Source organism: Acanthopagrus latus, chromosome 3 (genome assembly GCF_904848185.1).
Source record: "Acanthopagrus latus isolate v.2019 chromosome 3, fAcaLat1.1, whole genome shotgun sequence".
Lineage (NCBI taxonomy): Eukaryota > Metazoa > Chordata > Actinopteri > Spariformes > Sparidae > Acanthopagrus > Acanthopagrus latus.
Genome location: NC_051041.1, coordinates 7,982,632 through 8,009,401, shown reverse-complemented (window position 1 = coordinate 8,009,401; position 26,770 = coordinate 7,982,632). Strand labels below are relative to the sequence as shown.

Genomic DNA, 26,770 nt, shown 5'->3' with positions numbered 1-26,770 from the left:
TTATTCTCAAGTTGTATGTAGGCTCAGCTATCCAAGCTAATGTGCTAATGTTAGCATTTCAGCGTACAGATACATACATATAACATATTAGAGCTCCAGTTCATGTGCTACAGAATCTCAGCTTTTACCATGACACATCTAGCATACTAGCATATCCAAGTTCTGTTGGTCGCCAGCATTTTGTCATGTTTATATGCTAATGTTTTCATGGTCACAAGCTAATATTAAGAGCAATATATTAAAGACGTGTCATGCCAATGTTAAGCACTTGTAGCATGTCACATTTAGCATATTAACTATTGGACAATAAGGTGAGCTAAGATGTTGACAAGTTGCATGCTAATCTTATCATGGTATGATGCTGATATTTGGTGTGTTTGTGCATAGTTACAATGTGAACATGCCAATATCCATCTTTTTTTTAACCTCACATTTAGCACTCCTAGCATGTCGCATATTAACAAATGGGTAATAATGATGTTTCATGGTGGCCATCTTGAAACTCATATTGTCAGGCTGAGCTCATTTTTGTCAGATGAGCTGCACTTGCTAATCAGTAAACTGTGTGTTGGCTCAGCTCCATGCTAAAGTGCTAATTTTGTTTTTTAATTCTAGCACACAGATGCATCTCATTTGATCTCGGTGTGTGCCATGTTTGTGCGTTAATGTCACAGTACCATGTTAATACTCAGTGTGACATGATTAGCCTCTTAGCCCACGTATAGTTAGCATGCCAACGTCAAGCTTATATGTTACGTAACCGTGCAATCATTAGCATTACCTCTATGTTTGCATTCATCTTCAGGTTAAGAGTAACTTGGTCATTAAGTTTAAAGTGTGTTTTTGAGAGTGGATTCTTAGATATCACAGGCTGTGGATTGTTATCTGCTGGAGTGTGATTAAAAGGTTAAGGGACCGCTGAAGTTGTCATGGTTCGTCCTCCAGGTACTGTAGAGTGACTTTGTTCTAATTCATCTTCCATCTCGTTCTTCTTCAGGATTAGAGAGGCTAGTCTATATTGGAGCTGCAATGCTAACTAGGGTAACGAGCAAAATAATCTGATTGTGCTCTGAAAAGCAAAATGCTGGTATGTCCTCAGGCTGTGTAGCGAATGAGTAGTAGTAGTGTTCAGTTTGAATGCAGGACATTATAAATTCAGGACATCACGAGAAGACATGTTTAATTAACAAAAAGATAGAAGGTCTTTATTATTAATGAACAATCCCTCCTTTATCCACAATCACTATCTACTTCAGTGAGTCTGAATCCTGTTTTTGTTTTTTTTTGGATATAAAAACAAAACATCTTGTCAGTTTCATGTAAGGCGAGTGTCATAAAACAGTAATGAACAGTGGTTTGCTGATGGTTTGTTCTGTCTACTGTCATGGCAATAAGCTACAAATAGGCATACGGTAAATTCATCTGTTTTAAAATATGGATACTATTTGAAAATTAAAGGGAAATGGTGGTATTGTTTCAAACCTGGGCCTTACATTTACATGTGTATGTGTGTAAATGATTCATACCTACCAAAAGTTTTGCCGTTGGTCCCGTAGATCGCCTCAGCTGTGCAGTGTAATCCTTTGGGGTAACTGCAACCATCATTTTTTGGCCACCGACATTACACTAACGTTCCTACGGAGATGGACTTTTTGTAATAATAATGTCCTTTATGTAACCAAGTCTCTGAAATCACGTGAGAGGAGAGTTGTTGCAACAAGAAGATGGTTAAAAATTGTTGAAGAGAGGCATTTGGGCAACTTACAGCCATGGCTGAATTTTCAACTGATTCAGCTCTGACAACTCGCCTCTCGCGAGACTTCTCCTTGAGCAAGACTTCTGGTGTTTCTGGTTACGAAAGGATCTCAGTATTTAAGAAAAACGTCTGTCTGTGTAGAGATTATTTATGTAATGCTGTTAGAGTTTTTTAAAAGAAAAACCTCATTCTGTCAGTGGCAAAAACCAGAAAGAGTTTTAGTGGACAAAACTTTGATGGTCGCAATTGCCCCAAAGGATTACATTGCAGCAAGTTCAGCCAATCTACCAGACCAATTACAAAGCATTTGGTAAATATGAATTATTGGCTACGATATGCAGACGCTATTCTGGTTTCTACCTTTATTTAGACAGTATTCTGACTAAACTGTTTCCATGGCAAATGAACATGAATATTCCACTAATATTCCCGTTTACACGCAGCCGTGCATATTCTAATTAAATGCACAGAGCTGACTGTGTGTGGCAAACTTCTGTCAAAAACCTGACTGAGGCACATATTCCCAATGTATATACAGTGCTCCTGAAACAAGAACAATACCAGCATATTGATCAGAAAATGCTACATTCGGAATAAAACCTGATTAGACATCTCCAAACGGAATATGCTGTTTACATGATCTGTATTCAGGAAATAATAGTGGAAAATCTGTGTGCATATAACCAAAATATGTCAATATAGGCCCAAGTTGAAAAAAAATACACTAAATGCCCCCCTTAAAGTGATGGAACAACTGAAAGAGCAAAGCAGTGCAGAGTTTGTGAACATCCTGTCATGAAAAGAAAAAATAATTTAAGGCCATCAGAAATAAAAATGTCTAGTGAAGAACAACAGCAAATGGATAAACAGTTACTCACTCTTATGTATAGTCCACCTTTACCTGTATAAAGAAGCCATGAAGTTTGAAAAGTGGCCACACAGTTTGTCAGATATGGACTGTGAGGATGTCAGTACCACAGGAGAAATGATGCATTTCCTTTTTTTTTTTTTTTTAATCCAACAGGCTGATTACCCCAGTTCCCAGTGATTTGTTATTCCGCTGGATTATCCTCTTCACAGAGGCAACCTTCCAGCGACCCCGCCCCAGATGTGAAAAAACATGGTTGTGTGTTTTCTGCGAGCTTCCTCATCCATATTCATCACCACGGGCAACCTAAGGAGGAGTATTAACTTCAGGATGGATGGTGGGGGGGGTTGGCCTAATTACACAAGTGCCATCTTCGGGGCACCGATACAGAAAAAGGATTAGAAAGATCCGGGGAGTGTTTTGTTTTGGAAGGGGAAAAAAGTGGCTAATGGCTGGAATGAGCTGCGTAAGAGAGAGAGAGGCGGTAATGGAAATGTGAAAGGTCTGTTGTGTAGAGGCGTCGATACTGTAAATGGAGCGGCGCGGTGAAGTAAGAACACAAAAAGCACGTGTAGCCAACAGTACGAGATGGAAAAAAATATATATAAAGTAGCATACTATTAAAAATGTGCCCGAGTACATTCATAGTGCAGACAAAATCAATCAGGACTCTCTAGTAGCTTCACCATAAAAGTTCTGTATAATAATATATACTAACACGTAAACTAATGTCGTATATTTGTTCCCTCTACCTCTCGATTTATACAGTCGGGTGTTCTTCCCCTCCTTCTTCTTCTTCTCTGTAAAGCTCTCAGAGACCACCCTGATTGGTAAAAGCCATAGATATAAAATATTAAATTTGTTTCTATGGTAAAAGTGCTTTTATAAACAACTCTTTTACAGCTACAGTATTATGTGTTTACGGGGTATCGATTCATTCTAACGCTGCTTTACGAACTAAAAGCCTGGAACCGAATATTGACAATGTCTGAGGAAAAAACATCGATCGTAAAAACAGAACAGAAACAAAGCAGAACACCAGTGGCAAACTTCATACTGTGCGTGTGCAAAAAAGGCCTTTGCAAGGTGAAAAATAGAAATACTCTACTTTGAATAGTAATACTATTAACTGGATATAAAAAATGTACTTTGTCCCAAGAGCTCCGACCACCATCTTGGCTCTAACAGTGGGGATCCCTTTGGCACCTTGCTTGTTTTTTTCCTGTTTGTGTGTGTGTCACTCTGGCGAGTCTTTAGCTCGGGTCGGCGTGTCTCTGGAGGTCAGCGCTCCCTTTGCTCGACCTCCCGCCCCCATCAGCGGCGGAGAGGCGGGAGTTCAGTTATCGTCCGCGAGAAGAGCGAGAGAGAGTTGTTTCTGCTGTCAGGTCGACTTCCACAGGGGTTTGTTGTAGATCCAGCCTTCTCCCTGCAGAAAGGAAAAAAAAAAGTTTAAGACAGTTAAAGCTTAATATTATGATCATCAGATATGAAGGGGCAGTTCACCCAAATTACCAAAAGCAGTGCAACGAATTATATCTGTTAACACTTTTTAATAACCATCGTTAAAGGGTAACTGCACCAATTTTACCCATTAAAGTGTTTTTGTGGAGGAAACTGCATGTAATCTGATAAATTGCTGTCACTCAGTGGCATTGTGGGTAATGTAGGCATCGGGATTTGTAAATGGAAGATGTGTGTCATGAAGAGGGCGATGAGTATAGTATATATATTTTGTTGTCGGCGCAAGAAGAATCATCTGTAACTATTCAACCCATCTCGAGAGAACGGTTGGGACCAGAGATGACTGGAGAAGTAACCTAATGATGGGGAGAACTTCACACAGAGAGATCAAGATTAAAACCCAGGACCTTGCTTTGCTGTGAGGCAACACTGCTAACAACCATCAGCAGCGGTGAGGGCTGTAAGTTCCCCAGAATAACAAGAAACACGTTCCCACTGAGCACAAATTGTTTCATTTAATTTTCCAATGCTGTGAGCAGCAAAATCAGAATCCCATTTACTTCAGAAAACTCTCAGACAGATATTTTACAGACCAAAACTGCCAACAGGTAAGTGCAAAATGTTGTGCTTTGTTTTTCCCTCTCAGCTGTGTCCTTGTTCAAACTCTCTCTCTCTCTGCAGCGAGCAGTTATCACAACACTCAAGATATTTTACTTTCAAGCGCTGTCTGAGGATTAGTCTCATGATCAGCGGCCCACCCTGCCCCCCGCTCATGTCTCACAGTCACGACCTTCATCTCCCTCCTCTGTACCTCTTTAGTGAAGTATTTGGGTGTCCATGGTTTGTTATCAGCCGCCCTCTGCTTCTCCTCCCCCCTCTGTCGCTCCTCCAGCCGGTGTTTGTGCTCCGTGGCCTCGTCCATGTTTCCCTCCTTCAGCGACTTGGTGACGTGTTGCCATAACCGCCTGCGAGCACAGGTAAAACACGTTGGATATTCAACACCTGGCACTTTTTCTACCTTTTCAGAGAATTCAGAGAGTGCCAAGCTGTTTACCTGGACTCCGTCCTCCCCTGTCTGTCCACAGGCCGCAGCTTCTTCCTGGTGATGGGGAGCTTGGCCGTGTCGATCACTTTGGTTTCCCCGCTGCTGTAGGTGAACTCCAGCGTGCCGTTCCACTCGCCCTGCGCTTTGCACACGATGGTGTTGGTCTGGTTGTGTTTGACTTCCGCCGTCACCCTGAGTTCACCGAACACACAGACTGTTGTTGGGAACATCTATAGCTGCTTATTCTGAACAGCGTTATTTTACATCTCAGGAACAAGAATACTTCTGAAAAGTGACCGTGTGATGCATTTACTCATCAATGACTGACTCAGTGTAGATTTGAAACTGTACAAGGGAGACTGAAAGATACAATTTGATTATACAGTGTCTTACTGTATCATGATTTAGCATTATTTATATGTTCTTTGATATGTATCAGAAACATCAGACCAGATATTGCTGGGAAAACAAGTTAATGTGAGTGAACCCCAGTAGAAACTTTCACCGGCTGATGTCAGCCACATTTTTTTTTCTCCATCAAGTGGCTTTTATGTCATTAATATTTAACCTCTTAAGGCAGTAGGTCACCACAGCACACTGTCTTTTAATGGCTGCCGGTTTTACTGCATTCATACTGTACTGTGCCAAATCTGTGGCGAAATCTGTTGTTTTGCTTTTATTAGGGCGCGCGTCAGGAAGAGTCCTGCTGTTCTGTCATCACACTCAAGAGGCTGATGGAATATTTGGGAGTCTATGTGTGTGTGTGTGTGTGTGTGTGTGTGTGTGTGTGTGTGTGTGTGTGTGTGTGTGTTTCAATATGTGAATATCGCTTGTGATGCATGAAATGAAATCACCAAAAATGTTTTCTGTGTTCAAACTTTTCTGATAAGGTAGAAGAAGAAGTCATGAGATACAGAGAGGGACAAGATCAGGACAAGGGCATATTTGCACTGATATAAGATTTTCATAAGGTAAACTTTAAATAGATCTATATATTATAGCTATATATATGGTATAATTTGATATAATATATAAATCAAATGTACGCAGTATGATAACATCAGGGGTCATACCTTGAAACCAGCATATTGCTGCAACCCTAAACAGGAAGTGACTTAACAGCAAGTGTCACCGCCCCTCTCACGTATTGTAGTTTAAGAAAAATGTGTTATTAAATGGCATTTAAATTAGCAAAAGCTGCTCTAAAATTGGTGAATTAACAGACTGTTTAAAGTAACTGTTGTCAGGGAGGAACCTCCATCACATAAACATAATTGCCACTTTATGGACAATTTAATAAATGTGTGAAAGGAAATAAAAAGTCAAGCTTGTGCGTAATGTTTCCTGCTAAAAGCAGCTCACCTGTGCACCTTCCCTCCGTAGAAGGGCTTGGTGTGGAAGGTGACGGTGGCCGAGTAGCCGCTCTTGACACAGTTGATGGAGACCTTGCCGCCCAGCTCCACCCAGGGCACGGTGAGGATGGAGCGGGCGTAGGCACAGGGCAGCGTGAAGACGTACTCCTCGTCGTGCTCCAGGAGACAGAGGACCCCTGCAGGAGAAAGACGCACGGTGAGAAAACACACCAACACAAACACAGAGACAATAAAACTGAAAAAAAAAACTTTTAAACCAGCTGAGGCGGGTGGAGACAGCTGACCTCCTGCACACTGCTGCTCTTTGTCCGCATGAATCACCAGATGTTGGAGTAATAAACACAGTCTGACTAGAAGAACAACAACAGATATCATATATTTATACGCATTCAATTAAACATGTGCTGCTCTCATTTTATCTCCTGTAGAGAATTAAATCGTTGCCCATTACAGCAGTTTTACATCTTAAGTGATGTTCAAATATCCTGTGTGTGTAGGCTTTAAGAAAGAGTTGCATTAATTTAACCTGACTGCAGGCGGCCGTGATTGTTTCTATTATATATAATGCGCCCACTGTGGAGAGTACACAAGCTGATATCTCCTGTAGGCAGCTTGTGTTTTTGCAGCGATGCCCCATAAGAGAGGCTATTATAACTTAAAGCTCATGATCGACTCTCGGCGGCCTGCAGCTCATCGCCATCATCGTCCTCTGCGTCATTCAGTCAGTGCATAGAGGATTTATTATGTCGCGAGCAACAACACCTCTGCCTCTCACATGTCCATGAATAGCCTCCCGTTCTTAACACCACGATCACATGTTTACACGGGATCGATTGTGCAAGCTGCCAGAAAAATTTTAAAAATAAACAAAAGGCCCCAGTTTGGTCAGATGGTGAGACAGAGCGGCTGACGTGGTGAGAGATAAACATCAATGATGTCCTGTAGCTATTATGGGACTCTTAATAGAAAAAGGCCCCTTTTTGCAGTCACTCGTAGACACGAGCCACATCAACACGCCAGATTTTTCTCACCAAGCTCCGCGCTTTACTCTCAGAGACATAAATCAAAATGTCAAAATACGCCCTGTTGCAAGGAGTTAAAGAAAGTTAGAAATAATTCCTGAATCTGCCCATTATCGAGATCTGGGCTGAGAAGCAGCCTCCATCCAGGTCTCATGGAAATCTGTTCAGTAGTTTTTGTATAATGCTGCTGACAAACCAGTGGTGGATAAAGTGTTCAGGGGGAAAGAAAATCATTCATTGTTGCCTTTTTTTGTTGTTGTTGTTGTTTTTTTGTTTTTTTTGTTTTTTGGTGGAGAAGATGTTTCACATGTTTTTTTTCTCGAAAATGTTTTTTCATTCAGCTTTTTCTGAAAAAAAAAAAGTTCCTCACTCAGTTTCACTTTTTTTTCTATCTCTCTCAATGAAAGTTTTTTTTTTTCACTTGGTTTTAAACATATTTTTTCCTCCTGAAAGTAACAAGTGAAGTGTAGTTTTTGTTTTTGTTTTTTTTTTCTGGAAAAATTGTTTCTCACTCAGTTTAACATGATTTTCTTTTGGCATCATACTTTTTTTTCTCCTGAAAACACATGAAATGTGTGCTCTCTTGAATTTTATTTTCACACGGATTCACATTTTTCCTTTTCTCCAGGAAAAAATAAAACTCAGTTTGACACATGAAAAAAAATTCTCCCCCGACATTTTTTTCCCAGATTTTTCTTTCATTTCATTTCATTTCATTTCATTTCATTTCATTTCTCTGTTTCACGTGTTTTTTTCCCACAAGATTTATTTTTTAACTTGTTTAAAATTTTTACAATTCTTACAATTTTTTTTTATTTTTCATTTGGTAATTTTTTTTTCTTCATTTTCTTGATGTAAATTTTTTTCTCCTGGAAAAAAAAAATCTCCTGAAAAAACTTTCACTCAGGTTTACATATTTTTTCTTTTTTGAAATTGTATTTTTTTTTTTTTTTAAAAATGTAGGGTTTTTCGCCTAAAACACTTTCACAGGTGAAATAAAAATGTAGGAACTTATAATGATTATCCAGGCAAAACTTTTTCCCCACCAGTTCTCAACGTGAACACAGGTAAGTGTACGGTGAGCCTGTGAGAGTCAGAGGTCCATCAGTCCAGCTCCAGCTGACCCAAGCATCTCATCACAGTCAGAACAAAATCCAGCTGGTCATGAACCCAGAAACTGTCTGGCTGCATCAGCAGCAGCTGAATGTGCTGTTCTTTATCTGGTGCTGACTCACTGCCAATCAGTCCATCCTGAGCCATTCATAGAAAAATCAGCAAGCAATAAATCCTCTCCGGGGCGAGGGTCACCGTGTTCCCTGACGACAGCACACTGTGATGAAGTGCAGCATCATCACCTGCAGACAGGTAGTCAGAGGAACTGAGGAGGCTGTGATGTCTGACTGAATCAGGTCATGTATCCAGATTCAGCCGATAGAGCTCAAGGACTTCCTGTGTCTCCACTCAAAGTGACTCATCTCACACAGTCTACTGTTCGTGGTGTCGTGGTGCTGACGGAGAGGACGGGCTCATCGATCGGGAGACGACAGGTGAAGCAACGAGAAATGTTCCGGGATTTATTTACACTGTGTTCCTCCTCATCACCTTAAAAACAACTTGTGTTACAAAAACTGAGCCACAAAATCACAGTTCAGCTTTTAGTTCATTTCTGGTCAGAGTTTAAGGCTGTTTTATAACTGCATCATTTAGATACAATTTAGGATATTTGACAGTTAACATATTTTAGTCTATATGATATGTATATTCAAAATGTTCTCCTGTTTGATTAATATGCTTTACGCTTTCATCACCATATCTATTGTCATCTTATCTCATTCTCCTAAATGAGCTCTTGATCGCAGTGTGACCTCCTGAATGAATAAAGTATATATAAGTGTTTCTGTTTTATCCACCTTCTCTGATGAGAGCTGAGATATTTTATGTCAGTACCTTGTCGACCTTGTAGGAAGCTTTTATTCTCTGTAAATTAAAGCACCAGGAAAAATCCCGCTGTCAGTCAATTGTTCTTCTTTGTAATTCCACTTCACTGCACGTCAGAGCCAAGCAGCACTACAGCTATTTGACAGTCATCGTATGTAATTGAGTTTAAGTACATTTCACCAATAATACTTCTGTTCTTTTCTTCAGTAACGGCCCTGAGTACTCGTTCCACCACTGTTGCTGTGCTGCTTGAGACAACTCTCCCTCCCTTGCATATGTTTTATTCATCAACGTGCTGTTATTTTTATGCTGCCCTCTTTTGTCAGCTCTCTGTCGAACAAAGAAATCTTAATCTCAATGAGGAATTCAGCTGGTTTAGCAAAACAAATAGGTTCAAACCTCTCAGGTGAATGAGAGGTGATTGTTTTCTGTGCTGTGCTTCAGCTCACTCACCTTCTCCCACCATGGACACTCCTATCGACATGCCCATGAACTTGCTCTTGGTCCACACGTGAGCGTTGACGCACATACTCCTCTCCCGGCACTCGCAGTAGAACCCCGACACCGGCGGATGGTGGGACACCTGCTCGGCCACGAACCGGACTCTGTAGCAGCCTCCCGGTGAATCGTCGCCCTGCTGTGTGTTGTTGGGGCCCCTGCTCGGCTCCCTCGAGGACCCCTGGTTGGATCTGACCAACGGTTTGACTCTTTCCCGAGGCACTTCCCAGGAACAGTGGAAGGTCTCCCCCAGCACCGGGTTGTAGGGCTTCTTGGCCACAGCGCCTTTCCTCCCCTCGTGGAAGGCGGTCAGGTAGTACTCGACAAAGCGGACTATGCGGTCCTCGGCCGTGGCCCCGGCTGTGATCGACAGGAACATGTCAGGGTGGGCCATGAAGTTGGCGTACATCTCCAGGAGGGATCGCTTTTCCAGAATGAAGGTTGGAAGCACCACCTGGGGAAGACAAAATTGTTAAAATGTGACCCAAAAACATTTGTGACAATAAAGGAGTCTGCAGTGTTTCAGTGCGTTACCCGAGTGAGGTCCATGCCCAGTTTGAGCTGGGAGAGCAGGTGGAGGATGATGCTCCGCTGGTCGTCCAGGACACCCAGGTCCTCCTCTTCGTTATCCTCCGTATCCGTCACCTCATCACTGGGGCTGATGTCTTCCAGCCCTGTGGGGTGCTGCACAAACAAGAAGAGAACACAACATGTTCAGCTTTTGAGTCTTGATGAAAAGGTTGAAGCACTAGATAGATTTGTTTTATGGTTATGAGAATACAACATAATGACAACAACTCTGCACCATTTAACCAGTGAAACAGCTTCTTCAAAAAGAGGTCAGTTTTCATACTTCAATAAAGAAAACTATCAGAGATAACCAGAGGGGAGTTTCAAAATAAATGTGAGGGTTTGCAAGAAGATTGAAAGACAAAGATGGCGTTATACTATATCTGACAGTAACTCCCCTGAAAAGATCAAACCACAGTGTTCTCCTAAACCTAACCAAGTCATTTCGGTGGGTACATCAAACCAAACAGCGACTGGACTTTGCGGGAAATGTTCGGTACGTGTGTCGCTGTTGTTTTGGGAACAGGGAAATATATTTATTTCTTGTTTTCTGGCACTTTGAGTTGAAAATCTCTGAGCTTTTCCAAAAGCCTTTTTCCTGACACAGCTGATAACGTTCACCATATTCTTTGTTGCCTACCGAAAGTGTCATGAATCTAGTAAAAAATAAAAAGCAAAAGGATAGTAAACCACAAAGGGGCAGCGTCGATCATACAGCAAGGTCAAAAAAGCGGAAAATGGGGCAAAGTGCCACCTAGCTAGCAAACTGCGTGGAACTTAAAATGTAAAGATAAAAATGAAAGAAAACATGTTTGATGAGGAATAAAATGCATTTAACACATTAGTCCTCAAGACAAACACGAGTCACTGTGTCTCTTTGACAGTGAATGAAGGAAATTCCACAGGGCGCCTCCAACATGGAGGAAAAAAAGGAAAAAGGAAAACAATCTGCTTATTTTTACATCTTAAACCACTTTAAAAAGATTCAAAAGAAAGAAATCTAGAAAATGAATGTCATTCTTTACTCACAGCTCAGACACACAGTATGTACCTGCAACAATCGGTTCCAAACCCCTGACATAACTGCAGAAAATACCCTACATTTTATTTGAAGTGCGTCGATGCTCACTGTGCCTCATATTCTCTGCTACAGAACTCAACCTGTCACTTGAAAAAAAAAGGCCAAGAGGAGGAAGATGGAGCCATCCTCTTCTGTCAGCGCCAACAATAAGGTCACACACAGCTCATTCAGGCCGGTGTTGGACCTGCCACAGAAGTGGCCTATAAATACACAACCTCGTTTACGTTCCGCCGCAGCTCCATTCGGCCGTGTCATCCCGCCTTTCACGCCACTTTCAGTGTTTCGTATGGTCGGTGGAAGCACTATATTTATTTAAGTACCCTCAGTGCATCCTGCTCGCCTCCAACACAACGCCTTCATGGCTGTGGGACAATCGGCACTGGTCGAAAAGCGGACAGAAGTCGCGTCCTTCATTTGTGTTCAAGCATTCGACTGGAAAATGGATCGAGTGAAGGTTAAAGAAGAGCTGGTGCCTTTGATATTTCCTTCAGTAACTTGGGGCAGGACGGAAGAGGAAAAAAAAAAACAAGGAAGAGGCTGATGTATAATGCAGAAAGTGCTCTGGAGCCTGTGGGCAACAACAACTCTCCGTAAACCCCCTCCGCCCTGCTGCTCTTCACCCCCCATTTCTGTCAGTGATAACGTTCATTGCATGTGTGTCCCCTTTTTTCCAGCTCGCAGACGACTCATTTCAGCGAAAAAGACGCTGGAAGAAAAAAAAGAAAAAACGAGCGAGAACACAAGAGGGAATCTGAACCCCTGGCAGCATGATTGCATGCCACTGCAGAAAGAGGGGGAGGAACGCGGCTGAAGAAATAGAGATTTCTAGGACCACAGCGGCTGCCTGTCACCTGAATATTTCATCAGCATGCATGCACGCCAAAAAGCTCGGGCACATCCACTCACACTTTAATTCCACGTGGGGCACACTCTCCCTGCACCAACAAAAAAAAAAAAAAAAAAAACATTTCACACAAAAGATGAACACACGCGCGAGGGAGCATGCTTGAACACACAAGTACAGGAGTCCCTGGAGCTGGAGCGATAAATATAGAAGTGAAAGGGAAGAGAGAGGAGGTACTGCAGGGGGAGGAGGCCTGTTATGGTTCCAGCGCTTCTAACTAATTAAAGAAGCTCGTGACAGCAACAGGAAATTACTGCTGAAGACGTCTGAGCGTTTCAGAGGAAGCCCTCCAGTGGATATACTGGGTGGACTTGATACAATGAGTGGCTGTCATTAGCTCAGACTTTTTAATGCAGTTTTAACTTGTCGAGAGGGAGGAAACAACGTGTCTCGATAACAAATAAGCACGAAGAAGAACAGGGAGTGTTTGGATCTGTGACTTAACAGTGTGAGGAGGACAAGAGGAGACTCAAATATTGGTCAGAACAACAAGAAATCATTTTATTCTGATATTTTGTCGTGTTTATATCACCAATAAATGTCTCAAAACATCTTCAGTATTGTGCAGTTTTGGCACTGGGTTAGCAGAGAGTTCAATTAGCTAACCCTCAGTTATGGTCTTGATTCATTGTTTAGTATAAACGTCAGAAAGCTTTTTTCCACCATCCACTGCTCCCCTTGCTGATGCTAGCACAGGATGCTAGTTAGCACAACTGCTCGTACCGTACAAGAGTATGAACATGGCGTGAAAGAATAAAGAAAGAAAAGGTTTTCACTGCTTTCATTTTCAAAAAGAAAGTCTCTGCTTAAAATGATAACATAACCAACTAGCTACAATTTAAAAAAAATATATAGCTAATCCTTACATTTGGTGCATACAACTAACAATTAAACAGCAATTAAACTGCACATCAAAAGACTGATTGTACTACAAAAAGTTGCAAGACTATGAATGTGTGTTTCACACAATATTAAATTAAATGTATTAGTAATTAAATATTTTGACCTGAGAAGTTAACCAGAATCTATAGCTGTAGAATATTTGCCTCCAAAATCTGTAAATATACTTCAGCACATTACATCACTGTATTCATAGGTACATTAAAGGGTAATTCCACCAATTTTATAGTTTAAAGTGTGTTTAAAGATCTTAGAAATTACTACAGTATATGTGGGGGCAAAAGCAGTATGAAGCCCTCTCTGGATGCCTCCAAGTTGCATTGTGGGTAATGTAGGCGCCACGTTGGATAATTTGTTTTTAAACTGTTCGCAATGAGTCCAACAGGGTTACAGGACTGCAATGCTAGATCTGTGGAGTGCTTTTCAAACCTGCTGCCTACATTACCCACAGTGCAACATTTTACTTGTTCATATATGCAAAAGGGCTCACCACATCCTGTAAACATGATGTAATGTGTACATTTGGTGGCATTACCCTTGAATGCCACCAAATGTACACATTACATCAGAGATGATAAATAACAGGCGGGGAGATTAGAATACCTGGCAACCAAGTCAGAGTTTCAATTAGCTGCTGATAATTTATCTATAAAGAAAGACTAAATATTGATTATCCACTATTCAAGCAGTTAGTTACAGATTATAAATGGCGCCTTTTTAATAACGCCTCTCATGTAGACATCCATGAAGAAGAAGAAGAAGAAGAAGAAGAAGAAGAAGAAGAAGAAGAAGAAGAAGAAGAAGAAGTTTGGTGTTCCACCTTTCTTGTAACTTTTAAAGATGTTGAAATGTTTCCCACAGGAATGAGCAGCTGCCGGCTAGTTCTATAATTCATTAAGTCAACAACGACTCTCAGCGTAGAGGGAAACCGATGCTTTCCATTCCAGATAAATGATGTTTACTGCTAAAATGCAACCGAGCGCTCGCGGGGTAACCCCCCCCCCCCCCCCCCAGGCTGCTCAAGTTCACTGTTCACCCTCTGATGCAAAACACAGATTGCACACCATGCACAAACAGCTGGTAAACACTCACGCTGCTTTGCTGTGTAGCTACAGGCTTCACCTGCATGAAGCTGGATCTCATCTCAAAAAAAAGAGGCAAGAAAGTGGGATGACCTCAGGTGAAGACGAGCAACATAAAATCCAGCGAAAACGTCAGGAAAGTTAAAGCTCCTCGGACCGCCCCCCCCCTCACACCGCTTTAAAATCCAATTAAAACAGCTGTGCTCTCAATGGAAAACCTGTCAGAAATATTTCCTTGAAGGTTTTTGAAGCTCTGATGGGGGAGACGCTGACAAAAAAAAGCAAACTCTCTTCTTCCGCAACTGAGTTTGCTGACTGAGTGAGCTGCCTCGTCTTAAAGGAGTCCTGGGTCTTGTTAGAAAGACGCACATACAAAGTGGCTGAGTTAAAGTGGCGGAGCTGCCGTGCTGTGCGTGACTTGAGAGCGTCTCTCTCTCTCTCTCCACTCTGCCTACCACCCGCTCTGGAAAAAAATATATAGGGAGGAGGAGGAGGAGGAAGAGGAGGGGGAAAATACAGCTCAGGGAAAGTCCCAGTGACGTTTCCCTCTGCATCCTCCCGTCATCCTTCTGGCGTGATTCCCTGCATCTCTTTCCATTTTTACATCCTCCTCCCCTCCTCCTAGACATGCCTTTATCCCTCCCTCTACACCTCCACCTTTCCTTGCCTGTATCTAGAACAGGAGGCAGGAGGGATTGCACAGTATCTTTAGGAACTCATGGGCTGACTCCTCAATCTCATCTCCTCTCTGCCGTCTTCTCCTTCTTCTTCTCTGAATCCGTTCCATCCCTTCACCATCTTTCCCTTTTAATTGACTCCAATCTCATGTTTGATTCATTCTCCCTCTCTCTTCCTCCGCCCTCGCACTGTCATCTCCTTCATTGTTCCTTCCATTCACCACCCCTCCCTGCCCCCTCGGCTCCTCTCACACACGCCATCCGCTATTCTGTTTCATCACCATCACCATCACCATCTTTCATCCTTAACTGTCTTCCTCATTCATCCTGTTCTTGTTTGCTACTCTTTGTCTTTTCTGTCTCTCACTGTTTCACAAGTCATGAGGCGGGGAATCGTGGGCGTCTGCAGAAGGCTTGGACGGGGGCGAGTCTGTCCGTGCTCCCACTTCAAAGCCTCCTTTTCGCTTCTCGTTGAACGGGCTAAACTTTGAGGGCTCGTCACTGTCTTCGCTGTCCATCGCCCATCATCCTCATCCATTCCCTCACACCCTCTGAGAACCTGGAGGTATATTGAGCGAGAAATCAACTCTTGAACCTTTTGCTATGAAATCATTCCCCGACAGAGGTGTCCTCTTTCTCACTCTACCTTTGAAGCTTGAGAGAAAAGTGGATTTCTCCTTTTCCTCCTCCTCCTCCTCCTGCTCCTCCTCCTCCCTTGGGTGCAGTCAAGAGAGTAGACGTAGAACGGTAACCCACATTATTCACCAGCACCGAGGAGGGTAGCTCTGTGGTGTGGCTGAATTTTCTTTGAATCTCCACCCGGCTCAACCGAGGTTTTAATCAGTTGGATGTGTTTCCTGCTGTGATTTCTCCTGCTAGACTTGACCCTGATCCTGAAGTGTTGAAGGTGTCAAATGGTTGAATAGCTCCAGAAACCCAACTCCACAAATGAAATTTAAATCATAAACACCATGCCAATGGGAAGTCAAGTAAAGTTTCATAGTCCACAAAACATTTCTGGAGTTTCACAGCAAAACATTCTTCAAGAAAATCTGAAGTAGATGGGGACGTGCTGCTCTGCTGTGGAAGACGGCGTCCCTCTGGTGCTCACCAGTTTGGGGATTTTGTTCCTTCAGAATCGCAGAATAACTGTCTCCAATGTTTTTCTACGATTCCGCAAAAAAACCCACTAAACCCTGTGTCTGAACATAAATTAAGATACATAAGTTGAATAATAAGTACTGCAAAAAGCACGAGAGCATGGACACCCAATCCCAACTCGTTGGGACCTGGTAGGACTTGCCAGGCTGGGACAGGTTCGGGATAAAAAGTTTAAAAATGACTTCAAGGTTCCAGTTGTTTTCAGTCCTGTTGTTTGACACGGTGCTTTCAGGCTTTTTTAGGGGAGATAAAAATAAAAATAAGTGGAAAGTGATATGTGTTGGGCTACAGTACTTTAAGTAATTAATTATATTTAGTTATATTCCATCTCTGGTTATAAATTTTGACATGAAAATTTTTATTTTCCCTGTCCTTGATTAATAATGAACTGGCTTGGATAACAACCCTGAAAAAAACAGATCGATTCCTCCCAAATGAACTGTTTTGATTTCTAAAATGGTGGGCCAACACATCACGAGAACTGGCTCTGGCCTTGTTCTGTTGCATGTTAGGGTTTTAAATGTGATCAGCATCTGATCCAAGAAAGTGTTTCAGAGGGAGGACATTCAGGCATCGAGCCGACACAGAGACTGAAAGGAGCTCGTGCAAACTGATGTTTAATACCCAGAATCATCAACTGCAATTTTAAATCCTGCTCACTTAGTGAACGAGTTGGAAGTTACTTACTCTTCATAGGCAAATTGTTGCAGTGAGTACATGCACAATCAGAGAACCGTGAAATCAGGATGATTTAACAGTGGAGATCCAGCAACTACAGCATACGGAGCGATGACTGAGACATATACGGCTACAGCGACGTCTCTGACTGCCTGAAATGTTGATTTTTTTTTTCCCCCTCCCACCACTGAAGATCGACTGCGACTGAAGGATTTCTGTCGTGCCTGTTAGCCTCTGACCTCTCTCTTATCAACGAGCCATTTCCACTGTCAGGCCTGCAGCTGACTGCGAGTGTTTTGTTTCACATCGTTGTCAGGAAACCCCTCAGGCAGCCACGTCTGTGCGTGTAACGCTAACAATCACACACTCAGAATCACTTAAAAAAAACACCTCCTGCCCAATTTTGACATTTAGTCGCTACACAAACGCTGTCTGTGTGCTTTATACTCATCCTTTGTTTGAATAAGAATCGCCGACTGCAGGAGGAAGATTTAATAAAGCAATCGTTTCACAACGAAAGAACCAACTGTGTATGTATTAACGCCCCACTTCCTCGTCTAAATGTCAGATATTAGTTGAATGTCAGCTTCCAGAGAGATACTGAAAAGCTTCTAAGGGTTTCCAGCGTGGCTCCAATCTGGCATTTATCTCAAAGTTACAGGTTATTTTTACCTTACGTCTGCCCGTTTATGTAAAGTCTAGCGGTTTATTTATAACAATGTGAACGCTCTGGGGATGCAAAGCTAAGGTCGAGAAAAGAGCAAGATTTCATTATGGCGCTTAGTTCAGTCAGACCAGTCGTCAGGATAAAAGGTTGGCAGGTGATGTTTCTGCAAACCACTGATACGATGTCATAGACCTACGCACCATATTGACATTTCAAGAGGATGATGGTGAAGTTACATTTTTTGCATCAGTTTTGGGCCTGAAATTCTAACCAAGATGTCTGTATTTGACGTCCGGGGAATGAGATTTAACAATCAGCTGTCTTTCTCCAGAATTGCCAATGTGCAATATGTCTGCCCAGAGACATCCAGACAAAAAAAAAATCTGCACAAGGATGCCACATTTTTCCCTCAAAGTGGTTAATTTCCCTTAAAGGCAATGCATTTGCAGCTGTGTAATAAGACCTGTAGTAATTTAATGTTAATTGGCAGCTTTATAGGCATTTAAATGGTAACAGATGCCTGAACAGACTGCACTACATTCACTGCTTAGTCTCAATTTAGGACATAAATGTCTAAATATATTACGTGCACAGGACTACAGCACAGACACAACACTGGGCGGATGATTAACAGCAGGTTGTAAGGCTTTTTTAGCATTTCTGGCTGAGGGGGGTGTATAGAAAATCACCTCAGGCTTTTCTGCCTCTACTGCAACTGCAAAATCACAACAAATCTCTGAGTTAGAGTCAAACGTTACTGAAGCAGAGGTGTAATCTACCAGACTGACACAAAAGCGATACAGTGACTGCGTGGAAGCTGACAGGAGAGAGCAGTGAAGTGACAAAGTCTTTTCTCAGGTATGAAAAACAGAAGAAAACTGTGACGAGAAGTGGCCCAGATGCAACGCACGACGCAGAACCGCCACAAATAAAGCACAGGCTGAGAAACGCACTGCCCGACTGGTTATGAATGAGAAAGCAAATCAACACTGAGCCAGAATCAGACCCCCCAAATCTCTCCCGCTTCTTCAAAAAAGAAAAAAAAAAAATGAGGCAAGTGGGGCTGCGATGTCGAGTTTGAGCGCCTCATGTATAAATCATAATGAGCAGTTACATCAGAAGAACAGCGTCTAATGAGAGGATATAAAATACAGCTGGTGCAGACACAGCGCTTAGATACATGCTCACACATCCTCACACAAAGATGAAAGAAGCTGCGCGCCATTACAGAAGGAGGTGAGTCATCCAGAGTCCAGAGTGACTTAAAGGTGGAGACTTAACAGTAAAACAACACGTAGATACAACAAGAGACACCAAACACAAAACCAAACAACAGTCCTGTTGTTCGTTACAGTGATCTGAAGTCAAATCTTCACTGAACTGTAATTTGTGAAATATGTTCAGCATATATAAAGGTAGCTCAAAAAATACAGAAGGCAGCACATCGTCAGAGTACCTGACAACTGCTACAGCTATCCTTGGCTGTAGTTAGCCACCACTAGCTCATCGCTCAGTCAGCCTTGGAGCTGGTGAGGTGAAGCAGACTGAGAGTGAAAATGATGGGTCTGAACACAGCCTCCAGGACCGATGAAGGTCCAGTTGAAGACTTAGGATACAATATGGAGGCGATTTACAGCTGGGTGCAAAAACAGCATGTAGAGCTGGAGTATTTTCACATCTTACTGGGTAAGATCTGAGGGCATTGTGGAAAGACAAAGTTTTTTTTACGCTAAGTTAACAAGGCAATTAAGCTTGACTTAGACAAAAAAAACTTTAATTCAGAACAAAACGTAGATGCAAGAAATAACTCCTTTGTGAGTTCATTTTGTTGAATTATCAGAATAAGTGGAGAATTCACTGCCACTCACTTCACACTAATATGATGACAATTTTAGTTAATTTTGATTTCAACTTAAATTCTTAGAAATTGTCCCTTTAAAGTCTAAACTCTGCGGTCCTTGTATTTTCATGAGTGTGTTTCTGGGCCATATTACCCTTGTTGTTAAAACATAGAATTAAACATAAATCAAGCAGGGGTTCTTACTTGTCCAGCAGAAAAGTGGCCAAGTCCGCATCACTCTTTAGTCCTTACAAATCCTGCAGCTCCCTCCACCTCTGAAATGACGCTTCAATATTTATATATAAATATTTATCTATTTATTTAGTTTTCTCTCCTGCACGGTCTACTTCTTTGTTTTTACACTGCTTTTCTTCGTCAGTCTTTTTTATCTTTTTTTTTGTTTGTTTTTGACGAGGGCAATGGTGGGCATTATTCGGCTCTGTTGTTGTCTGTTCTCCACCATTGTTTACAGTTTGGGCTTGAGCTTGAACGTATCTGACCAGGTAAGAGCAGGTGCTGCGCCTGGGTTAGGGAGGGGAGCTGCCAGCAGCGAGAATGACTGACATTTCTCAGACCCGCCCCTTGGCTCTGATTGGCTATGTTGATCTGGGAGCAGTATATTCTTGCAAGTCAAATTAGGGCCACTGAGTGGATCCACAGACAGCTGACCTGTAACTTATTCTACTGTCAGATCACAATGACAATTTTAGCAAATATAACAAAAAAGTGTTAACAAAAATCCAATCATACAATAATAATAATTTCTGATGTAGCTTTTGTTAAGTAAACTACCCAAGAATAATCCAGTGATGCATGAACAATCCCAAGTTTCCATACATTTTTTTCCCATTCTGCCAAAAGTGCCTGAATGCATCATAGGAATCTGATGTTGTTTGTATTTACTGTCCATCATGATTCCTCTTGTAAATGCTATATTAACAATTTGAGTTAAACTGACATAAAAAAAACTGTACACAAGCCAGCGTGACAGTACTTCTGATCTCATGCTGTACTGTAGTTCTGAGACTTTCTTCAGCTTCTGTCCACAGCCGGAGTTATCATCCAGCAAAGCATCAAGTAATGTCAAATCACAGCAAAATGTAAGGCTAAAGGATAAATCTGTACAATATATAGTAGCTTATACCTGATAATGGGAAACTCTAAAAAAAAAACTTTTCTTTCTCTGTTGGAAGTTTTAAGAACCAGAGAAACTTTCTGCCACAGATGTCGTTGTCTCAGAGCTTTGAGAAAAGATTAAAAGCAAAGCTAAACTTCCCCACAAACCCCACCTCACTTCTCCCCAAACACAAAATTCAAGGACTTCAAAAGATCACGCTGAAGTTCTGTCGACTAAAAACAAAATAATTAATCAAGAAAATAATAGCCCAATTAATTGATAGTTAAAATAAACTGCAGTCCTTGTACACACATTACAAATTAAAGTTGTTCCTGTGGCGTTTCCTGTCTATTTTGGTGAAAAATAGCGAGACATTTTTGTTTAAAAGACAAAGATGTTTCTCGTGTCTCTAATGGAAGTGCCACAAGAGACAAAGGAGCAAGTATTTTCTGACAGGCAGACATTGTTTCCAGTTTCCCGAAGTAAATCTAGACTTCAATAAAGAGAGTGGATTACAGAGCCAGGAGTGAGTCATGGGTTGATATTTTCCTCGCTGAGCTCAGACCGGAGAACACGCAGCTCATTATTGAATGTTTTCACCCAGATTGACAAGACCTTTATGCCTGCTAATAAGCCTCAGGTACAATAGAGTCAAAACAGAGTTTGGGTGAGAGTGTAAATCTAATTAATTTAGCTCAAACAAACATTTCAGTTCATTATTTCACTGGACGTTGCATGTGGACCGTTGCAAGAATAGACTGGTGTCGTTCCTACGGTTAGAGTATCAGAGGACTCTGCTGCCATCTAGTGGAACAAAGAGCAAAGAATAAGTCTGAGATTTAAAGAGATTCTAGCTTAAAACAGCAAAGGACACAAGAGGATAACTACTAAATCTTTGTTATTTTCTTTTGTAGTCTATCTCTATAGTTTTTTTTTATATAGAATTAAGTGTGAAGAAATCAACCCGGTCGAAAGAAAATGGGTAAAAAATCTAATAAAATCTGTCTTTAACAGATAAATATGGATGTCAGACAGAAGAAGTAGAGAAAATTCCCTCTCTTGCCTCTGACAGAAGGACTGCCATTAAATTCCTGCTCTCCAACAGCAGCTTATATCTGTAGTAACACAGTGGACAGGTCTGATATGTTCAGAGGAAATGCACTGGTGCTGCTACAGACCAATAACCCACCTGATTTGTGCAAGCACCAGCAAATTTCCCCTCCATTTTCACCCACAGTCACGCTCCGGCCTCGTGATTTCTTTCCCTCGTGATTTGGCTGCATACTAGGACCGAATATCAAACACCACTGAGGTGCTAAATAATTCAAAAAGCAAACCTATATTATTCCGGGGGTAATGTATTTTCTTTGCTCGCGAACCAAGCTGACCCATGACGTCACAGGGAGGATGGTAAACTGAGATCAGGAATTGAAGATTGGATCAAGAACAGACGCTGAGCAGGGACCCTGAGGTAAGGTGACATCTGACCGACAATTACTGGCATTTTATGTAAATCATTAATAATGCAGGTACAATATCTTGACTCTAGGCATCATATACCAAATCTCCTGCTTCAGTGACCCACAGATTTCTGCAGTTTACTCTATCTGTACTGTGTTTCCTGACCACCAGGTGGCAAACATCCACCTCAGCACATCCAACATCACCCTGCCAAACAGTACACACACATGATGAATCATTACAGCTCCAATCTCTGCTCGTCATTATCATCAAACATCACCTTTAGTGTGTCCAGGTTTAAGACAAGTAAAAATCTCTCAGCCCCTCCTCAACCTTCCCGTCTCCTTTGCACTGAGACAAAACTTTCAATCATTCCGCCTGGACGAGGAGTAAATCAGATGGATGAAGGTGCTGCTGAATCTCATTAAAAGATGAATAAACGTCAGTGTCAAGCTGGACTAATGCGTCTTGGCAATCTGCGCTGCATCTCCTCCATCTCTGCCCGCTCTCCTGCTTCTTCTTCTTCAAACGTCGGCCAGAGCATCTTTGAAGACTCAAATGAAATCCAGTTGGAGCTGCAGGGCAGAGGCGAGAGACAGGCGGGAGGAAAGTGCAAAGTCTCACAGAGCAAGTGAAGGGAGAAAAGTCCAAATTTAAATGTGTTACTGCAAAATTAAATGTCAGCTTTAAAAAAAAAAAAAAAACAGTTGATGGCATCATGTTGTGGGGTTTAGAGAGAAGATGAGAATTTAGCTTTGTAGGCCGACAGTAAGTCGAAACTGTTAATTATTTTTTGGGGAAAAAAATAATTGCTACAAACAAAAGTGGGACTGTATAAAACACAGTTAAAAAGTACTGATATTGTTCACCTTCTCATTCAATTACTGATTACTAATTTTATTTTGTCTCTTTTTTAAATTGCCTTTTTTCTTTTTGTCCAAATTAAGTTCATGTCATCATATTGCCCAGTGTGTTTCTTGCCTCAAAAATGTTGGTAGGTAATGTCTGATTTACTGCCTAGACTCATTAAGCTAGAACACACTCCTAAGAAATTAGTTGGGGATACTGGGATTTACCAAATGTCAACAGAAATGTGTTGCATTATTTTGGGGGACAAGGAAAAATATTCACAAAACTGTTTGGATGTGTTAGATGTGTCACGTTTGGACACTTTAGTGTTTCCCTTGATTGTTTATTCTATCAGATTTTAAGTAATTTAACCCAGATGTCACAAACAATCCTTTGTAAGATCTCCAAAAAACTTAACAGTATGTCTTGCTGGTAATTACAGATGCTGATGTGCTGTCAAGATACTGAAACTACAGGGCTGCGGAAAAAATAAAAAATAACTGAAAATTGAATTATATCTTTTAATGTTGATGTTTGTTTGATAAGAAAGCTGTGTGAGCAGAAAGATTACCACTTATACACCCTGCAGCCACAAGAAACACTGAAACATTCATTTTGAGTTGCGTTTCTGGCGGCTTGAAGTCAAATATTTACACGCATTGTAACTCTTGTGGGAAATATCTGCCTCTTCAGCTGTTAAATGCTCCACTACTGTATGTTTACAAGGTAGTTGCTAACTTTAGTTTGGTGTATAGAGAGTTTATCAGAGACCTTTTGACGAATTTAGGTCAATGAGAGCAGTTAGAGATTACGAAAGCCGTAACGTAACGCGCCATAAAACCAAAACAATTAGCCGAAAGATGCTAAAATGCTGCACAAATGTGACTGGGTGATGAATATCTGTGAGTCTATAACCACAACCAGCTTAAACATAGTCCTTATTGCCACTGTTAATATAACATTATATATACAGCATTTGTCCCTTATGGGTCTCCATAGAAATGTTTGAATCATCTAATATCTGACAGTCTTCTCTCTATTTCCCCTCAATGTCTGTCTCCTATTGTATGACAGGCATGGCTTTGCACCACTAATTATTGGAGCACAGTATCCTAATAGCACACCGAGGTGGGCAGGAATGTCAGTGCAGTCGGTTGGCTGAGCCCCCCCTGAATCATAGCTGCCATAATACTGTCAGAAACGCCTTTAAAGGTGCCAAATCACATTATGAGCTGCCTTCCCTTTCCTGCTCTTAATTGTGCCTCGTGAAGTATGCTGAACAGCTTGACAATTAGCTGTAAATGGGTTGACACTGCCACGCCGTAATACCCATTTTACACTCGTATGTCAATAGAAAATGATCATTAACGTGACAGATTACATCTCTGTGCCTTCTGGATTAGTCCGCTGCCAGCACAGCGAAGTCCCTCGCGGCAGTTTAAGAAGGGTGCCGATTCAGTGCTCGCATCAAGGGTGAAATGTCCCTCCCTGCACTCCATACTTTTGTTTCGTGGTTTGCGACTTATACAAGCCTCGACGAAAGTGTACAGCAGGCCGATTTTCCTCAGAGTGAAACAACACAGACACATGTAACACTCGACAAAAAGCAATTATGAGAGGGTGAGAGATGAAACCTGCCCCGTTAATCTCCGCCTGGTTATTCGCAGCTAACAGGACGACAGAAGCAAAGATCAATGCGACACATGTGACGGAGCTGCTAGAGAGAGACGACGTGTGTTTACACGAAGCTTAAATGAGAAAACCTTTGCACTGCTGCAGTGGGATTTTAATTGAACCTCCTGTTGCTATAGCAACCCCTACTGGCAGAGCTCCTCGGCAGCACAACTGGCATTTTTTACGTCGGCCATGTTGTGTGATGTGTGGACTCCATGGGACGTTATTTCAGGAAAAACTTTGTATGGTCGTGAATCGAGACACATATGTAACTACACATATGATGTTTGTAAATGTAAAAGATAATATTCCAAGTCAATGAAGTCGCAGTTTGTCATAAATAAAGTAAAATAGTTTTGCGTTGAACCATTTAGTGAACTACATCGTCTCATTCAACACACGTCACCAACACCAACAACTAAGGTAGGTAGGTTTGTTAGCTCCTTAGCTGTCACCAAAATGGAACAATGGCGTACAGCTATAGTAGAATCTGAGTTATCCACCGAGCTAGATAATTTGAGAAGCTGTAGAAGTTGTTTAGTAGCTGTAAATGTACAGTGCAGGTTACAGTTTGCCTAAGAATAAACTGCAGCTCCTCAACACACAAGGTTTGCGAGCGCTACCCATGCTACGATCCATGCTATTGCTATGCATGATGTTGATCTCGCTAAATTGGCAGTCAAGTTGCGATGGTGATGGATTTAGTCTATCAACCACACCCCAAAACTCTGTTTGAGAAAGAGCATGAAGTATTAAACAAGAAGAACCACTGGTGAGGGGAGGGGGCTTTAAAGACAGCATGAATAGAGGTGCTGCAGCAACAGACCGTATGAGGAAAATGTGATTTTTGAACATCAAAGTGTGTAAAAATCTTCCGGCACGCACCCAGAATAAAACTATGAACCTGAAAATGAGCATGATATGACGCATTTAAGACAAATCCAGTCTTGGCCTCTTCACACTTTCACCCGCCCCTCCCTCTCTCTCTGTCTCTCTCTCTCCTGAGACACATTTATGTCAGTGTCAGCTGACCTCCATTTCCTGTCACTGACGCAGGGTGGCCCAGACAGTCAGACAGCCCCTCTCTCTGCAGCAGGCAGGAGAATTCACGAAGTGCCCCCTGGGAACGACTCAGTTCCAGCTTTATACTGTGTGACCCACTTATTTGACAGCGGCTCTGTCAAAACTTTCACAAACTGAGTGCTTCCCTTTGCTGGGCAACGAGGGCAAACATAAGAGAATAAAAAAGAGAGTGAAGCGCATCGTCGCCTTCATATCATCACTGGCACAGATTTATGTCAGTCCACCTGGCACACAGACAAAATTTGAGAATTAAGAACGAGTGAATGGTTTATTTCATTCAGATTTTTCATACCATTTTCCTATCTTGCAAAGCAGCCTTTCAGTTTTAATCACTTCACCCGGGCAAGAAAATCAACTTACAGAGCTTTAAAAGAAAGGCAGGTAATCCATCAGAGTAAATATTTAGTCAGTTTCATTCTGTTTTCAAGCATTTCAAAGCGAAAGCCACTTTGAAATTGCCTTTGTTGGTGTTCTTCAAGGGCGTTTTGAAAAGTTAGACATCAAATACTTCATTGCACCGTTGGTTTCATATCTGTAAGCGTTCAGAAAACGTGCAGAAATACAGATGAAATCATGAAGAAGCCTCCATCTGAATCCGTATCCAACACTGAACATGAACAAATCTGAAGAGCGAAATCAAGCCGCATAGAAAGGAGGTCAGGGATGGAGGGTCAGCCTCAACAAGCACGACACGTTGAGTAATTTTACCTTTCTGATATAACTGAACTGCAGTAACGTACGTAACAAAGGTCCTTTCGCATATGATGTTACGTAAGTAAAGTAGCCATTTTAACCTAAACCAGAATGTTTTCTTCAACCTAAAAAAGTAGTTTTGGTGCCAAAACACAACAAACCAAACTGCGACAATATAACGAATGTCCAGTTTGCATGTTTTGGAGAGTGTGATGGACAAAGAATATTTCAGGTAGTGTGATGTGGTTTAAAATTGTTTAAATATATAATATGTAGCAATTCTGAATGAAAATGTCTAGAAACTACCGGACCTTTGTTATATATTGTGTTGCGTAACGTAAAGGTGAGTTTTGCCTGTCCCTACTGCCGGTT

At 41.7% G+C, this 26,770-nt stretch overlaps 1 protein-coding gene across 2 annotated transcripts in view; it reads right to left on the bottom strand.

Annotated features, from left to right (window-relative positions):
* Window positions 1–2,754: 2,754 nt before the first annotated feature.
* Window positions 2,755–26,770, bottom strand: part of LOC119016924 (oxysterol-binding protein-related protein 10) — a 70,155-nt gene continuing 46,139 nt past the window's right edge. Inside the window, exons 8-14 of one of the 2 annotated variants that reach the window (XM_037093289.1) lie at window positions 10,496–10,645; window positions 9,917–10,415; window positions 6,788–6,853; window positions 6,493–6,679; window positions 5,140–5,322; window positions 4,897–5,050; window positions 2,755–4,050 (exon numbers count right to left, since the gene is read on the bottom strand). In XM_037093289.1, coding sequence (XP_036949184.1) covers window positions 4,006–4,050; window positions 4,897–5,050; window positions 5,140–5,322; window positions 6,493–6,679; window positions 6,788–6,853; window positions 9,917–10,415; window positions 10,496–10,645 — 1,284 coding nt within the window. In that variant the 3' untranslated portion in view covers window positions 2,755–4,005. The remainder of the gene's footprint in view (window positions 4,051–4,896; window positions 5,051–5,139; window positions 5,323–6,492; window positions 6,680–6,787; window positions 6,854–9,916; window positions 10,416–10,495; window positions 10,646–26,770) is intronic. The other variant, XM_037093290.1, reaches the window with a different exon arrangement.